At 39.5% G+C, this 18,434-nt stretch overlaps 1 protein-coding gene across 2 annotated transcripts; it reads right to left on the reverse strand.

Annotated features, from left to right (window-relative positions):
- Positions 1–2,470: 2,470 nt before the first annotated feature.
- LOC107767924 (uncharacterized) lies at positions 2,471–8,543 on the reverse strand. Of its 2 annotated transcripts, none has more exons than XM_075234420.1 (14): positions 8,389–8,543; positions 7,134–7,278; positions 6,442–6,509; positions 6,285–6,338; positions 6,113–6,196; positions 5,938–6,023; positions 5,698–5,778; positions 5,013–5,143; positions 4,702–4,743; positions 3,829–3,905; positions 3,659–3,749; positions 3,494–3,575; positions 3,080–3,152; positions 2,471–2,803 (listed from the first exon to the last, which is right to left on the reverse strand). In XM_075234420.1, the coding sequence occupies exons 1-14, from the start codon at positions 8,415–8,417 to the stop codon at positions 2,635–2,637; spliced, it is 1,212 nt and encodes a 403-aa protein (XP_075090521.1). In that variant the 5' UTR covers positions 8,418–8,543; the 3' UTR covers positions 2,471–2,634. The 2 variants fall into 2 exon arrangements, with proteins under 2 accessions (XP_075090521.1, XP_075090520.1); XM_075234419.1 differs by having other exon boundaries at positions 8,157–8,426.
- Positions 8,544–18,434: the final 9,891 nt, after the last annotated feature.

Genomic DNA, 18,434 nt, shown 5'->3' on the forward strand with positions numbered 1-18,434 from the left:
GAGAGGTATATATGCGTCAGCCTGAAGGATTTAGTGATACGGACAAAAGTCACCTTGTTTGCAAGTTGAATAAATCCATTTATGGGCTAAAGCAAGCTTTCCGCCAATTGTATATTAAATTTCATAATGTTGTTTCTTCATTTAGATTTACGGAGAACATCATTGATCAATGTATATACCTAAAGATAAGTGGGAGCAAATATATTTTTCTAGTCCTATATGTGGATAATATTTTGCTTGCAAGTAGTGATTTGGGGTTGTTGCACGAGACTAAACAGTTCCTTATCCATAATTTTGAGATGAAGGATATGAGTGAAGCCTCTTATGTCATTGGCATAGAGATTCACAGAGACAGATCCCAAAGATTACTTGGACTGTCTCAAAGAGCCTACATTGAAAGAATTCTGGAAAGATTTAGGATGAAGAGTTGTTCACCTATAGAACCATCCATAATTAAAGGTGACAAATTTTTATTGAATCAATGTCCACAAAATGCATCAGAAAAGGAGCAAATGAAAGGCATTCACTATGCTTCGCTAGTTGGGAGCCTTATGTATGCACAAGTATATACTAGACCTGATATTGCTTTTGCGGTAGAAATCTTGGTAGATATCAAAGTAACCCTAGTTTTGACCATTGGAAAGCTGATAAAAGAGTTTTGAGATATTTGCAAGGAACCAAGGATTTTAAGCTCACATACAGATACTCTGACTCATTGGAGGTGATTGGATATTCGGACATTGATTTGGGTGGATACAAAGACACTGATAATTCCACTTCAGGATACATTTTCCTTCTTGATAGAGGTGTTGTGTCTTGAAAAAGTGTCAAGAAGACAATTGTTGCAACATCCACTATGGAAGTTGAATTTATAGCATGCTATGAAGCTACATCACATGCGTTATGATTGAAGAATTTTATTTCCGGCCTTAGGATTGTCGTTTCTATGTCAAGGTCATTGAAAATCTTCTGTGACAATTCAGCTGCAGTGTTCTTTTCTAAGAATAATAAACATGGCAGTCGAAGCAAGCACATCGACATAAAGTACTTGATGGTTAGAGACTATGTGAAGAAGAAAGATATGAGTCTTGAGCATGTTAATACTACTTTGATGATTGATGATCCTATGACAAAAGGTATGCCGGCTAATATTCAAGGATCATGTAACTCATATGGGGCTTAGTAGCTCAATTTAGTCTTGCTTTGCTCTTTAACAGTTTGTCTAGACATTATGTTTATTTTGACATACATGATAGTGCATACTTTTGGTTTTTCAAGTATTATTTGTGATAATTGGATTAGTAAAGTTGGACTCTAAATGACTTATACTAAGTTCATTCATAAAGTTGTTAGACACTTTGTTAGAATGTATTGTGCATTGTAATACATGGAAGGAAGTGTTTGTTTAAAAGCATGACCGCCATGATTCATGTAATAATATATTCTAATTAAAGTGATTGTTGCATAACTTTTAGTTGAGTGGTAAAGTCTATGGCCATATTATTATGTTCATCGAGATAAAGGATTATCTGATTTTAATATGTGGGCCAAGTGGGAGAATGTTAGAAATTCACCGTCTCTTCCGGAGACTTCTAGTGTGGCCCACATATTAGGTAATAAATTATTTACCTTATCTCCCAAGTAAATAATATATCAGATAATATTCAATAGTTTCTTTGATGAAAAGAAACTTTTTAGTAGGAGTCCCTAGGGCAATCGTAATCTATAGAGAAGTCCCTAGGGCTAAAATATTTGTCTAGTAATCCCTAGCCTATAAATACGCATGTGACTCCATCAGTCTGACATCCTACGATATGCACACGCTAGAAGGCTCTCTACGTTTTTTGCTAAAAGTTTCAAACGCAATTCCCTACAACGCTTGAACAACAATGGCCGAAGGTACGTTCCTATCAATATTCCGTTGCGTAGGCTTTGTTGCGTAGGCTCTGTATGTGTATTTAAATTCTACAATCATATCATACATTTTTTTATTCACCTCCTCTTTGATTCCCGTTTGACTCCACTCTGGGTTGTAGGTGTTCCGTCTGAGCAACCACCTCTTATTATATCATATCATACTAAATCCCTTATCTGTCTCCGTATGATTGCAAAAATCATACGTTCCTATCAATATTCCGTTGCGTAGGCTCTGTATGTGTATTTAAATTCTACAATCATATCACTTTTTTTTATTCACCTCCTCTTTGATTCCCGTTTGACTCCGCTCTGGGTTTGACTCCGCTCTGGGTTGTAGGTGTTGACCGTCTGAGCAATCACCTCTTATTATATCATATCATACTAAATCCCTTATCTGTCTCCGAATAGTTAAGTAGATGCAACTTTCCCACTTTGACAAAGATATTCCTCCTATCCTTTCATATGATTGCTAATCAACGATTAAGATCATTAAAGAATTGGAACAACCACCAACGTAAAAAAGAAGCAGAACCACCGTAGCCATTCGCTAGAATGAAAGTAGAGAACATTTTTCCATGCATATAATGTCTAACTAGTTAAAACTGTCTAAACAAGCAGTTATAATGCAAAAGAATAGCACAAAGCTCCTCTGCTATGCAGCAGCACAGACTACTTCTCAAAAGCTATGAAAATGACAACTAGAACAAAGAAATGACACTACAACATTTTGCCCAAGGGTCTTAATTCCCTAGGCATGCCATCGAAATTCCCAGAATTCACATCAGATTGAAGTAATGGTCTCTTCCCAACTTTCCAGTGTATGCCTTCTGCCAAGTGCTCCTTAGTTGGGGTCAGCATTACAAAGTTTGGATCAGCCCTTTGATAGCTGCAATTTTAAAGATATCAAGCATTAAGAAACTCTTAAAGTGAGAAATGGGCTACAGAGCTCCTATGAATTTTTTTGGGCCAAAAATCAGGATTTCAAGATTTTGATCCAGGACAGTTATGACAAAATTAAAATCTAGTAGACAGGATAAATTATCCGGCCTTGCCATCAAAGGAAATTCTTAGCCAGCTTTGGTAGATTGCTGGCTGTAGAACGAGGATCATATACTAATCACAAAATGATATGGACTCCATATAGAACTGAAAGATAACCAACCTTCCTTCTCTAATATTGTCAACACGAATTCCAAATCCGAAGGCTGTTGCTCCTTTGGTACGATCTCTGGTAGCTGTCAACCAATATAAACTGATTCTCAGAAACTAAATCTTCAAACAAAGATTAGGCACAAAACTTATAATTGCACAGGTTAGGGTTTAAGTTGGGAGCATCTATCATCAGCCATTGAGGCTCAACGCTTGTGATCTACATCTCTTAATATGAAGATAGAATGCCTGGGGGATGGGAGACTCCATTTGTTTTATCAAACAGTTGGCAAAGAAATCCAACAGATTTTCTTTTCCATATCATTTTAACAAACATTGTGACACTGTGATGAACTAAATAACTTACAACTATGAAATGAATGAACTGTTTGATTATGTTATATGTCTGGTATAAAATCTCTATTACCTGAAATATTGAAAGTGAAGGAAGGTTTCCACCATGACTTAAACGCCAATGCTAGAGATGAGCTTAGAGGCCCCACCTTTCCCTGAGGCAGTGTAACCTTTGCAGTTATTATCCATTATTTCAGTTAGTACGTGCAAATGAGCAAAGGATTCAGAAGGCTCTTACCTTAAGTAAGAAATTTTTATTAGCTTGCCAAGATGCAGCAACTTGAAAGGTGGAATCTTGGATGCTGCTTGGAGCTTTCTCATCATTAACCCTACCGCAAAAGTTCACAACCAAGTCAGATCCTACCCTACTCTGGTAAGCCTACAGCTTACTATACTATCTTGGAATACCTTGTCTGCAACTCAAATCCAAAGTCAATATAGTTAGTAATTCCAACTACTTCATCTTCTTCTAGTGGATTTTTCACCTGTCATTACATAAATTATTGTATTAGTACTACTTAAACGAAGCACAGAAAGCTTCCAAAAGAATAATGCCAAATGCAATTCTCAGAAAAAAGAATAATGCCAAAAGCACTAAACCAAAACAAGGAATTCTGATCCCAAGACACATTCTTCTATTTTTCCAAATTAGATGTCATAAATACATCTCAAGCAAAAGCTTTTTACATTATTAAGAACTTTCATCTTCTCCGTATTTTTCACTGTGATGCCACCTTTCTGATTTGATTACTGGTGTGGCCTCTATGGTTTTCCTGTGTACTTCTTTTGCTTTCTAGATTTGGCTATTGCACACAAATCCTGAAGAATTGAACTATACATACTTTCTGCAGTGGCAGAGATTATTCAATATATGAGGCCTCAACTAAAACTGAGTTCTATATTACACCGGCAATTATACAGCTTCAAATCCATGGATACCATTGATGCACATTTCTTCCTAGACAAATTAACACAAAAAAGACTTATCAACTATCAAGACCAAGAGAATGCCTTTATGTACCAAATGGGGCATAATAACAGATTAATTACAACAAATATCTAAATCCAAAATAAAAGGAAGCTAGTGCAACAGAATTCTTATGAATCGTTCAGCAAAATTGCACTTTCTTTATCATAAACTGCTGATATTAACTAATATTACTGCCAGAATAAGTTGAACTTGAGCAACTTCAAAAGGCATATACAAACAGTGATGCTAAACATTCTGAATGGAATTTGCAATTTTCAAAATTCTGATTTCCTCAAGGAAGAGAAGCATACCCGTCTTTGAACCACCACATGTTGATAGAATGAAGCAATAAACTGCAGTAAAAGCTAGGTAATATTAGAGGTTTATCCCAGGTACAAATTACATGCATACAATCTAAGACAATGGCAAGTGCATAACCAGCAAGTGTAACAGCCTAGCCCATAAAACTTCACGAAGTATTCTCCTTTTCCAGCCAAAAATCAGTTTAGAAATACAGGCTCAAATGTCAATAGCAACAAATGAGAACCGGGGTTTTGCAGCAGTAAGGAAAATTAGCACACGAGATCTTAACACACCACAGGAAGAAGAAAATACATCAAACCTGTGAACTTTTAGCAAGCTCAAGACCAAAATTGAAGGATGGGCTCAAAGGGCTGCCTGATCCCACTCCATAGCCAATGGCACAGCTCCAATTTTCTAAGTTCTTATACTTTGCGCCATTTTTGCTTCCAACTATCAAAATTAAACAGAACCAATAAAGATAATATCCCATATGAAATTTGATAAACGGAGCGCATGATAAGATACTTGCTCATCCTCTCAATCTGCCAAACACACAGAGACCACAATCCACATATGGACACATTTTAAGTTGTTTCCCTTCTCCTCTTCTCTCTCTCACACGCTCTGTACGCATGCATTGCTGGGTTACGAAACAATTTATAAGCTGTAAATGAACATTTTGACTAGATACCCAAGCTTATTCCCTATAAAACATTGAAATAAGCTTAAAGCACTTCCTCAGTGTGAAGTAGCCAAGCATGTTCACTGCAGATGGATTCCTTCCAAAGGATTGCATTACATCAGACAAACTGGTACGCAGCACAGGATAAACAAAACTGCCTGATGGATCTTTTGTACAAAAACAATTATTTTCTTCTTCTCTTCTTTTTGGTTGGAAGGAGCAAATTTCCTAACTAGGAATATACCTTGTTTACTAGTGAATATGTAATGAATACCTCTTTACCAAGGAAACTAAATGAGTGAGTAGTATCCACGAAAATTACACTGTGATTCATACTGCACCCCTGTGGTTAACCTTCCCATCTTGCTTATGAGCCATGCGCTTTTGGGAACATCATCTCCCACTGCACCAACATGAGAATTAGTCCATTTATGAAAAAAAATATGAACAAATAAAAGATAATTCCATTCGCAGCTGCTTTAAAAGAAATGTCTGGACCAGAAAACTTCGCAAGCCACAAGTTCAAGTAAGAAACATTAGCTTATCATTGCATGTCACGTACAAGAGAAAGGCATAAGAGTAGCTCCAACTGAGAGATTTGATGAGCCATATCTCAAACCCATGATTCCATAATCTTTTGAAGATACTCTAGACATTCAAAATGATCATGTCAGAAATGCAAGTTCACAAGTCTAGACAAACACGTGAGTCCCGGTCTATAAAAAAATCTAACTAACCTATTCTTTAAAAGCACCGGGAAAATGCCAAAAGCTCCAAACCCAAATTTAGGGTAGAATGCACATGATCTCATCAGCAGGATCCTAGCAAAGAAGCAAACAAGAAAACAATGGTAGTGTTGTTTTAACTTAAAAGGGAAACAGACTTCTAAAGGAAAGGATTGCGCCTTACGGATCATCATTTGATACGAAAAGGTCGACAAAGGTATGTGGATCCTCAACATCACTGGGACACAATCACCAAGAAGTTAACCGCATGTGAGAATCACATTATGGAGATAATAAATTAGCAAGGAGACAAAAGATCTGACAAAAAAAGGTCATAATACCTTTGCCAACGAAATTGTGCATTTCCTACAATTTTCTCTTCAGGTTTGTGGTCAAGTGGGCCTTCAACCTGAGAAGGCTAAGGAAAAACTTTTTTCTTGTCAAACTAGCCTGTCATTGAGCCAAGGAAAATGCTGGAAACATACCTAACCATTTATCCATAGCCAACTCTGTTGAAAACACTAAACCGGGCCTAAGGTTATATTTTCACAAGAGACGCTACAGTAAATGATGAAGTTTGAGACGTGCGATCACGACAGTGCATAAATAACTCAAGTAGGTGAATTTGATACCATACTGCCTTGACAATCAGTGAAGGATGCAGCCACAGCTCGACGTATTTAATTATATATAGTTAAACAATTTTGAAACATATATCTGTACTAAGTTAGAAACATTGTTACAAAGTAGTAATGAAAGTTATGGTGCTCCACACCCACTAACTAAAACTCACAAATCTGTCTCTCTGTAGACAAGAATCACAAAGCTTTGAATTGACCAGAAGAAACCTATTTAAGTAGAAGCTGCTCTTCATAGTCAATTATGGTGTAAGAAATTTCCCAACTTTTTTCCTGAATTATGCCTGCAGCCACATTACAAAAACTAAGAGAGTGGGCAGAACTGAGAAGTCCTAGAATATAAACTATACTACACAACAAACACAACCAGATTAAATACGCCTGCAGATGGATACAGTTGCAATCAAATCAACGTGTGGATCATCAATTGGCTTAAGCATAATCCTGGTGCTAAAGTGCCTAGCTTCCTCGAAATAATCCTCAAAAAGGCATCTCAATGCCAGTTTCCCAAATAACATGTTATACGATGATTCCAGCATCCTACATTGCAAAATGACCAATATAACTACATCTTAATGAAAAGCAAAGATACTACCGATAGATATTATAACAAGTAACGAGATTGTGATTGCTAGATTTGTTATATTTAAGTATATAAAATTGTCTTGTCTCCTCAGAACCGAAAAGAAGTTGGAATTACAAGGTCTAATCATCTAATTTTCAGGCGTCAGATATTAATTTCTTATTTTTTTAAAAAAAAATGTCCAAAGAGCACAGACTAGCCACGAAGCTTGGATGCGGTTTCCCAATCGGAGATCCATGGATCACAGACACAATCTCCCCATGGCATTCAATGTGTATTCCTGAATAATCTCATATATCAATTATTCAACCATTTCATTTTACCAAGTTCAACGGTTGCTAGATTAGTTAACATTTATCTCTTTCGATGCAACAACAAGATCTTATGCGTAACAAGAGGTTTTGTTGGTTTGTTAATCGGTCATATTCAATATAATTTTTGAAATTCACAGAACCTTTTTTTTGAAAATCACTCTTCACGATCTTTTTTCAACATTAGTTTTCAAAAACATGTTAAATGAAAAAGAGATTTGGAGGTATATATGTTTCAACTTTCATTCCTAAAATAATCAAAAGTATCCAAAAAAAAAATTATCTAAACAAAATTTCTTTTGCACAAATCTTTTCTCCAAAAAGAATTTTCAAAATTTTCCTATTTTAACAGAACACGTGCAAGAAAAATACTAAAAAGGAAAAAGAAGCTCGACTTTCCAATAAAATGATAATAATAATCAACAGATGAAGTAATTATTTTAAATTAAAGCTAACATAATGACGAAATGACATCAAGCAAAGTAAATTGTGGGAAGTGAGTATTGAGGTTAAAAGAACCGGACCTTGTACGGGCAGAGAGAGGAGGAAAATCGAAGAGCGGCGGAACTAACACCATACGCGGTGGAGGTTCTGCGGCGGCCGACCACAAGTTCCCCATCACTCACTCACTCACTCTTTTCCCCCACTTAATTAACTATTCTAAACTGAACAAAAGAAGGAACCCTGTCGATGTGATGCAATATGAATGAATGAATGTGTGAATTGAACAACAGAAAAAGGAGGTTAGGCAAATACCGAAACCTCCGAACACTTTCCCCGGGCATTTCTCTTCCTTACCGCGACTGTTTCAACCTTTCAAATGGCACCGATTCAGTGACGTGGCATCTGAATTAACTACCACGTCATATTGGGGTCCCACAACTAAATCTTCAGTCGAAATTATCACACGAAAATGATTGAAGATGGTGAATAAAAAATGTACTTGAAGAACAACTTTAATGCCCTGCTCTTTCTTTGATATGTCATTATTTTCTTATTAATTTCTGAAAAAATAGTTATGTTTTTGTATTTGAAAATAATCTAATTTTAATTTCTGTTATACTCTTAATAGTATGTTTTTATTGTCAGAAATATTTTATCGTACAATTAAGATTATAAGTTACAAAAATTCTTATTTGTTTTCTTATCAAACTTCATGCCTGATCAAGCACTACTACATAATTTAGAATGAAGGAGAAACTTTTAATGACTTGATTTTCGTTTGGTGAGTTCAGTTTCTTGATTTTCATTTGCTCGATTTGGATAATTGATTATCTGGTTTAGTGAATTGAACCAAAAAGAAAAAAAAATAGTTTTGTTACTGAAATTTTGTTTAATTAGGTTTTTCTTAAAAATGTTGGGAGGGGATTAGAAGGTGCAAAATTAAATGCTCTATCCAACAAGGTGAATATGTTACTCCCTCTGTCCATGTTATGCGAGGCTCTTTCCTATATTTTTTGTTCCAAAAACAGGTAACATATTTTTATATTTACAAAATAATTCAACTTTAAATACACAATATGACTTGTTTTAGCGCATAAGTTTCAAAAAATTTTATTTTTTTTTTCTTAAACTTCATATCCAATCAAACACTATCACATAAAATGGATGGAGGGAGTACTAAATTTTGTCTAAATTTGCTGATTATTTTTCTTAAATTTTCTGAATTTTTTGTTGAATTGATCACGTTAATTAATGTCACTATTAGAAATGACATGATGAAGAGTTCCTAAGAGATGATTGTGATCAATACTTTAAAATCTCTTTGGATGATGTTAGGACTCAAAGAGGTAATTTGAAGAAATTTTTATGAAATAGAGATTGTTTATCTTGTTAAGGTTTGCGAAGTGAAAAATTGGAGGAGAAAGTTCATTGTATAGGGTCAAAATCGGGCCTACCCAATTTTGCTATTTGATCGAGACAAGAGAGTTGCATCAGGAGTAGCCTCGTAATAAATCGGACCAGGGCTCGAAGATGAGATATCAAGCCTAGAGATCGAAGTGTACGTTGAGATCGAGGCCAGCAACAATCGAGATCAAGTATTGACCGACTTCGAGGGGAGCATAATAACTGAATGACGAGATATCAGTAACCGGTCGAAGATCACGGCGTGAATCTCGGAACGGATATCCGTGATCGGTCGAGGATCATGGCGTGAATTTCGGAATGGACCAAATTAGAAGTGGATAACTAGTTGTTTTTATGGTTTCCTTCTCTAATGAGAGACATACCATAATTAGGTCTCCTCTACTATGTAAAGAGGAGGTCCAATCATTTGTAGGCATCATTATTCACTGATAAGAATATACACATACGATGTACGCTGTTTTCTTTGTTCATCACTATTCATCGTTGTTTGTTCTATCCTATATTGTTCTTATTAATTAACCTCGAGGCTACTTCGAATCGAGGTCGAGGCATCGCTTGTAGACCGGTTTGTTTTATTTTATTGTCCAAGTTATCTATTTAATTCGTTATTTTTCAATTGGTGCTAGTCTAAATGACATATCCTTAAAATCACAATACAAGTTTAATTGTTACTCAATTTTTAGGGGAAACAGTTTAGCGCCCACCGTGGGGCTAAGGATAATAGTGATTGTTCAGTACTGATTCTGGTAAAACACACTATTTTACGCTTGTTCTTGTCAAGTATCTTTGCTTTCAGGTTAAAATATGTCAAACTCACAAAACGCATCCACACACGGTGACAATGGCCTCAGATTCTATGGTGAAAACAAAAATGTGATTGCTCCATGAGTCGAGGTGCCACAGGTTAATCTCGGGGAAGCACCGGCTGCCAACCCAGTCGATGTCAGTTCGCACGTTGCACTAAATATGGACCTAGGCACAAGTCTCGATGGAAGCGTACGCAGAGAAGGCCAAACTAGTGACCAAGGAACACATGGAAGAGTAGACGAAGGAGTCAGTCTCCAAGTGATATTCGAGATGCTTCAGGCTCAGCAGGCCGCTATTGCTCAGTTACAAAATCAACATAGGACTCCAAATAGGGTCGAGCCGAAAATTACTCGCCGTACCGAGCCAGTACCGGAAAGGTCGAATGGTAACGAAATGGGGACTGGTCCTGCGGTAATAAAAATGTTCGAGGAGCTCACCAAAAAAATTGAATTAGGAAAAAGGAGAATCGAAGCCAACGATAAAAAAGTGGAGACATACAACTCTCGAGTTGACCAGATACCGGGGGCACCGCCAATCTTGAGAGAGATGGATTCGAAGAAGTTTATACAAAAGCCGTTTCCTCTAAGTGCGGCTCCGAAGCCTATTCCAAAGAAGTTTTGTATGCCAGACATACCCAAATATAATGGGACCACCGATCCCAACGAGCATATTACTTCATATACATGCGCCATCAAGGGTAACGACTTAGAAGATGATGAAATCGAATATGTGCTGTTGAAAAAATTTGGAGAAATCCTTTCGAAGGGAGCAATGATTTGGTATCACAACCTATCACCAAATTCCATTGACTCATTTGCCATGTTAGCAGATTCTTTCGTAAAGGTACACGTCGGAGCCATAAAGGTCGCAACGAGGAAATAAGACCTTTTCAAGGTAAGACAAAGGGATAATGAAATGATGAGGGAGTTCATGTCCCGATTTTAAATGGAACGCATGGAGTTGCCACCGGTTACAGATGATTGGGCCGTTCAAGCTTTCACCCAAGGGTTGAATGAGCAGAGTTCAATAGCATCACATCAGTTGAAACAAAATTTGATCGAGTATCCAGCTGTAACTTGGGCAGATATGCACAATCGATATCAATCGAAGATCAGGGTCGAGGACGACCAATTAGGAGCCCCTTCCGGTTCAGTACATGAACCCGAGATTATGTGCCCGAAGGCACTTTATCATTCAACGACGAAGAAACAGAAGGCATTTCTCAGCCCCACAATGACGCTCTGGTAATTTCTATCTTATTAAATAAAGTTCAAGTTAAGCGTGTTTTAGTGGATCCAGGTAGCTCGGCGAATATCATCCGATCGAGGGTTGTGGAGCAGCTCGGCCTACTAAATCAAATCGTGCCCGCAGCTCGGGTTTTAATCGGCTTCAATATAGCTAGTGAAACAACTAAAGGGGAGATTATTCTACCGGTGAACGTGGCTGGAACCATTCAAGATACCAAGTTCCACGTACTCGAGGGCGACATGAGGTACAATACCCTACTCGGAAGGCCTTGGATCCACAATATGAGGGCAGTTCCTTCGACTCTTCACCAAATGATGAAATTCCCGACGTCGGCCGGTGTAAAAACAGTATACGGGGAGCAGCATGCTGCAAAGGAAATGTTTACGATCGATGAGGTAATGCCGATATCGACACTATTAACCTCAAAAAGGTCAAGCATTAAAGGTAAACAAGAAGTCAAATAGCAATCACAGCCACCAGCCTCGACCGAATCAGGGAAGCAGGACATAGAAGAAGAAGAGGAGGATTTTCTTACCCCTCGAACTTTTATTGTTCCCGAAGATTCTAACGCCACCAAATCAACGGTCGAAGAGCTGGAACAGGTTATATTGATCGAGTACCTGCCCGAGCAAAAGGTATACCTAGGAACGGGGCTAACCCCCGAACTCAGGAAAAAGCTTATTCAATTTCTTATTGATAACATAGATTGTTTTGCTTGGTCCCATTTAGACATGACAAGGATCCCACCGGAGATAACGACGCATTGGCTAAGCCTGGACCCTAGGTTCAAACCAGTGAAGCAAAAGAGAAGGCCCCAGTCCGAGGTAAAGCACACATTTATAAAGGACGAGGTAACTAAATTTCTCAAAATAAGGTCCATTCGGGAAGTGAAATATCCCGAATGGTTAGCCAATATAGTTGTAGTCCCTAAAAAAGGAAACAAACTTAGAATGTGTGTAGATTATAAGGATTTAAACAAGGCGTGCCCCAAATATTCTTTTCCACTGCCTAACATCGATTGCATGATCGATGCCATGACCGTCCACGAGATCCTTACTTTTCTCGATGCCTATTCTGGGTACAATCAAATCCAAATGAATTTGGTTAATGTAATGCCCTTCGGGCTAAAAAATGCAGGATCTACTTACCAACGCCTAGTAAATGAGATGTTCGAAGAACAAATAGGTAAATCAATGGAAGTTTATATTGATGACATGTTAGTTAAGTCCCTGCGCACAAAGGACAATTTGGCTCATTTGCAGGAAACGTTCGAGATTTTAAGGAAATACAACATGAAGCTCAACCCCAAGAAATGTGCCTTCGGGGTTGGTTCGGGCAAGTTCCTTGGCTTCATGGTATCGAATGGGGGGATCGAGATCAACCCCGATAAAATCAAGGACATCGAAGACATCACCATTATGGACAGTGTAAAAGCCATGCAGAGGCTAACTGGACGGATAACTACCTTAGGCCGATTCATTTCGATGTCGTCGGATCGAAGCCACAGATTTTTCTCTCTGCTAAAAAAGAAGAACGATTTTGCCTGGACCCTAGGATGTCAACACACGTTAGAGGAATTAAAGTGATACCTATCGAGCCTACCACCGCTTCATACTCCAAAGGCAGATGAGAAACTTTACTTGTACTTGGCAGTATCGAAAATTGCGGTAAGTGGTGTCCTAGTTCGAGAAGAGCAAGGTACGCAATTTTCCATTTATTATGTAAGTCGAACCTTAAGATAAGCAGAAACTAGATACCCACACTTAGAGAAATTGGCACTTGCACTGATAAGCGCCTCTAGAAAGTTAAGACCATACTTTCAATGTCACCCCATATATGTATTAACCACTTACCCACTTCGTAATATTTTGCACAAGCACGAACTATCGGGATGATTGGCCAAATGGGCCATCGAACTCAGTGGGTACGATATCGAATATCAACCCCATACGGCCATCAAGTCTCAAATTTTAGCGGATTTCATGGCCGACTTCACGCTAGCCCTCGTACCCGAAGTCGAAAAGGAACTATTGTTAAAATCGGGTACATCATCGGGGGTATGGACCCTTTTCACAGATGGTGCTTCGAATGTGAAGGGGTCCGGGCTAGGCATCGTTTTGAAGCCGCCCACAGGTAGCACTATTAGGCAATCTATCAAAACTTCTAAGTTGACTAACAATGAGGCCGAGTACGAGGCCATGATTGCAGGTCTCGAGCTAGCTAAAAGCTTGGGAGAAGAATTTATTGAAGCCAAGTGTGACTCTTTACTGGTAGGGAACCAAGTAAATAAAACCTTTGAAGTTTGAGAGGATAGAATGCAAAGGTATTTGGACAAGTTGCAGGTAACCTTGCACCGTTTCAAGGAATGAACTTTACAGCATGTACCTCGAGAACAAAACAGTGAGGCCGATGCACTTGCAAATCTAGGGTCATCGGTCGAGGAAGATGAGATCAGCTCGGGGACTGTCATTCAACTCTCGAGATCCGTGATCGAGGAAGGTCATGCCGAGATAAACTCTACAAGCTTAACCTGGGATTGAAGGAATAAATGTATTGAATACTTGAAGAACGGAAAGCTCCCATCGGCCCCTAAAGAGTCGAGGGCCCTACGAACCAAAGCTGCTCGATTCACATTGGCTGAAGATGGAATATTATAGAGAAGGACATTCAATGGACCATTGGCAGTGTGCTTAGGACCAGGGGACACCGATTATGTTCTACAAGAAGTCCATGAAGGAACTTGTGGGAACCACTCCGGCGCCGAATCACTGATTCACAAAATCATCAGAGCAAAAATACTACTGGGATAGCATGGAAAAAGACACTAAGGAGTTTGTTCGAAAATGTGATAAATGTCAAAGGTTTGCACCGATGATCCATCAGCCCAGAGAACAACTTCATTCAGTCCTATCCCTATGGCCGTTCATGAAATGGAGAATGGATATCGTCGGCCTTCTGCCTTCGGCCCCAGGTAAAGCTAAGTTCATTTTATTTATGACTGACTATTTCTCTAAATGGGTTGAAGCACAGGCATTCGAGAAAGTGAGAGAGAAAGAGGTCATATACTTCATCTGGGATCATATCATATGTCGATTTGGGATACCCCCCGAAATAGTGTGTGACAATGGAAAATAATTTATCGGCAGCAAAGTGACAAAATTCCTTGAAGACCACAAAATAAAAAGGATGTTATCAATACCATATCACCTTAGTAGGAACAGACAGGCCGAATCGACGAACAAGACTATCATTCAAAACCTAAAGAAAAGGTTGAACGACGCTAAGGGGAAATGGAGAGAACTTCTACCCGAAGTTCTCTGGACATATCGAACAACATCAAAGTCTAGTACGGGAGCAACCCCGTTCTCCTTAATATATGGCTCCGAAGCCTTGATTCTGATCGAAGTCGGGGAACCCAGCGCCAGGTTTCGACATACAACAGAAGAGTCAAAACACGAGGCTATGAATACTAGCCTCGAATTATTAGATAAAAAATGAGATGCCGCACTCATTCGAATGGCTGCACAAAAGCAACGAATCGAAAGATATTACAATAGGAGAACCAACCTTCACCACTTCAGAGTCGGGGACTTAGTCCTGAGAAAAGTCACCATCAACACTCGGGATCCTAATGAAGGGAAGCTCGGCCCAAATTGGGAAGGACCCTACCAAGTCCTCGACATTGTCGGAAAGGGATCTTATAAGCTCGGCACGATGGACGACAAACAACTGCCAAATAATTAGAACATATCTCTTTTCAAACGGTATTATTGCTAAGGTATGACTTTATTCCCTTTTTTCATTTATATATTCGACACTAACTCACTGCAAACGATCGATCGAAGATATCGAAACCTCAGATTTTAAAGTACGCGTTGCACTCTTTTTCCCTTAGATCGGTTTTTGTCCCAAGTAGGTTTTTCTGGCGAGGTTTTTAATGAGGCAACAATTATGTGCTACCTGAGGACAATTCAACATTATCCAAGGCTTCTTTATAATCAACCTCGAATATTAGGGGGGCATCACTCTAGGATGTTACACTTTCGAGGAAAATACTTCGTGTCAAAGGGTTTCGATAGAAAATTTTTGTAATGGGCCAAACGGTCGAATGAACCGTGTCCGTATAGATTAGTCAAGCCCCGATGGCAAAACATGTACGCATGTATAAATTATACAAAGAAGCATTCTTTTTGTATTAAAGATCTTGTATCTTGAAGAAACGTTTCTACTATACAAGCTCCATACTTATGATTTTGTGAGAAATGGCTCAAGGGCCAAGTGCAAATATACCTCGTATACTCGGGGACTACCGTAGACGATCGACAAATTCGAGTAATCTAACCTCGAATTCATAAGACCTCAAAGAGGCACCCCTCAATTTATAGGCCAAAGCTATCATTCTCGGGCACTAACACTTCGATAAGCCCAGGAGGCATACCCAAAGGCTACAACCAAATTAAGGCGGCTTGGAGACGTTCGAATCCCGCGATAAAAATAGGCCTTTGAATTCTTTGAAAAATCGGTTAAAAAAGGGCTACCCTCGGCAAGTAATCAAAAGGGTTTCGATAAAATTAGCTCTCGAAAAACTTTAAGAGGTATCAAATTATCTTAACACAAACGTGCTGAGGCATAAAAAGCAAAGGAGTTTCGATCAACATCAAACCCTCAAAAAACCCAATGGGTAAAGAATACATGTTAAGGCATAAAGAAATTTTTTACTAAGTCTACTAAGCCGAAAAAGGGAAAAAAATAGCCATTTTTTAGAGGCCATATCGGCCCAATCTAAATAGCCTAAGGGCCAATACACTTAGAGTTAGATATTTTGTTCTCACTCAATTCGGACCTAAGGGTTCCACTATTCCGAGCTCAAATAAAATTGACTTGAACATAGCTCGAGGATTCATCATTATTTGATATAAAATCTTAAGGGGTCTGTTACTGTGAGTTCGAAACTCACTCAAACTCAGCTATAAAAAATCGTATAATTACGGCTCCGATCAAACCATCCAAAATCAAAACCCCGAGCATATTGTTGAGCTCGGGAACTCTCCCTCGTTTAACTAAAAAATCCTAGGGTTTGTTTAACTCCGAGTTCGAGTTATCGCTCACTCGATTGTAGAGGCTATAGCACCTGATTGCAATAGAGTCTTCACAAGGAAAAGGTAAAATAGAATTTATCATAAGTCAAAAATCGGGTAGAAAGGAATCTTTTATATATGCAAAGTATTTATTAAGACCACATAGGGTCTTACACAAAAAACAAAAGAAGAAAAAAAAATCCTAAGTGTTTAGTCCGCCTGGGGAGCCACATCTTCGGGAGCATCATCTTCATCTCTTCCACTCTCGGATCCAGTCGCAGAGTCTTCATCATCGGAAAGCAAAGCCCCGACCTCGTCCTCCAAAACCTTCGCATTTTCGATATCAGCCGTGAGGTCGAACCCACGAGCATGTACCTCCTCAAGAGTCTCTCTTCATGACTGGCATCTAGCATGCTCAGCAACACGGGATAGTCTAACCTCACCAGCGTCAGAAATTTCCTTTGCCCGAGTGTTAGCGGCTTCAGCGTCGGCTCGGTAGAAGGCCACGAGCGCCTCTACCTCAGATGTGGCCCTTGTAAGTTCAACGGCCAACCGAGTCTCGAGCTCTTCGACTTTCTGGGCTCCAGCCAAACTCTCCCCCTTCATACTTTGGAGTTGACTCTCAACCGAAGATAGTTGGGCCGGAACCGCATCTTTCTCCGAGGCGAGATGGTCCATGCTATTCTTCCACCCCAAAAATTCTGCCTCTTTTATCTTGGCCTCCTCACGAAGCTGCTCAACCAATTCTGCCTTCTTCTGAACCTGCAGGATCAAAGCGTTAATCGCCAATATCAAATTGATACATAACAACAAAAATTTACGTTACCCGTTCGATGAGCTCGGTCTGATCTTGATGAGCTCTTGTCAGCTCGTCTCGAATGCTCATAATCTCCTCTTCTTTTTACACATAGAGGAGTTTGAGGGCGTCTCTCTCCTCCGTAAGCTTTTTGAGATCAGCCTCATATCAGGCCAGCTCAACTCGGTATTTGGAGAAAGCTTCTCGATAGAGCGCCGTAGCTTGTACAGGAAGGAAGGGAATCAGACTTAGAGAAATAAGAATAAACGCAAGCATGGTAACATGGGCAAAAACTCACCTGGTTCAGAAGTCGCTGAGCCTCATAAAAACTGAGTGATGCGTCAAGGTCAGAAATATCATCGACCCCCGCGAAGCAGCCACGAAAAATGTCATCCCCTTCGGGGGCCGTCCCCACATCGGGGGTCCCCATGGATCGGGCAACCCGAAACTGCCCCTCAGAAAACATGGTGCCGGATGGCAAATCGTCGATATTAATTGCCCCGAGCGAGTCACTTAGGGCATTCTCTTCTCTTTGAAGGGCCTCAGAACTAGACCCTTCGGGCACACCCGCTGGTTGCTCATCACGACAGGGGGCATCATCAATACCCGATGATTCGGGGACTCTGCTCGGACCTTCCCCTGAGATCACCTCGATCTGCGGTTGAACCCTCTCGACCGTCACCGGCTCAGTAGCTTTCGAAGCTTCGATGCTTCCCCTCTTCCGAGCCACCAGCATGCAGTCGGTATCTTCTCCCTCCCCGTCTTCATCTCATAGCTTTTGGACTACATCGGCAGGCAGAACAGCAAGATCATTCCTCGACTTTCGAGCCCTATTTTTCTTAGGCCTTGGGGTATCTGGAGGCGAGGCCCTTCTCCTTTTATTATCTTTGGTCGGCTTCGAGACCTCATCTTCCCCGAGGGGAGGCGGCCTCATAACGAGACTATCTCCAAGACCTGTATTAGAAGAAATCAAGTTAAAAGAAAGTATTTCATAGGAAAGCATC

The sequence above is a fragment of the Nicotiana tabacum genome, chromosome 17 (genome assembly GCF_000715075.1).
Source record: "Nicotiana tabacum cultivar K326 chromosome 17, ASM71507v2, whole genome shotgun sequence".
Classification (NCBI taxonomy): domain Eukaryota; kingdom Viridiplantae; phylum Streptophyta; class Magnoliopsida; order Solanales; family Solanaceae; genus Nicotiana; species Nicotiana tabacum.

Bases quoted from the DNA above. Each gene is read 5' to 3' on its own strand.
- LOC107767924 (XM_075234419.1), bottom strand. From the start codon at position 8,251: ATGGGGAACTTGTGGTCGGCCGCCGCAGAACCTCCACCGCGTATGGTG. The intron at 6,510-7,133 runs GTATCCATCTGC...TAGCCTTCTCAG, and splicing joins ACGTTGATTTGATTGCAACT to GTTGAAGGCCCACTTGACCA. The intron at 6,339-6,441 runs GTATTATGACCT...ATTGTGTCCCAG, and splicing joins GCACAATTTCGTTGGCAAAG to TGATGTTGAGGATCCACATA.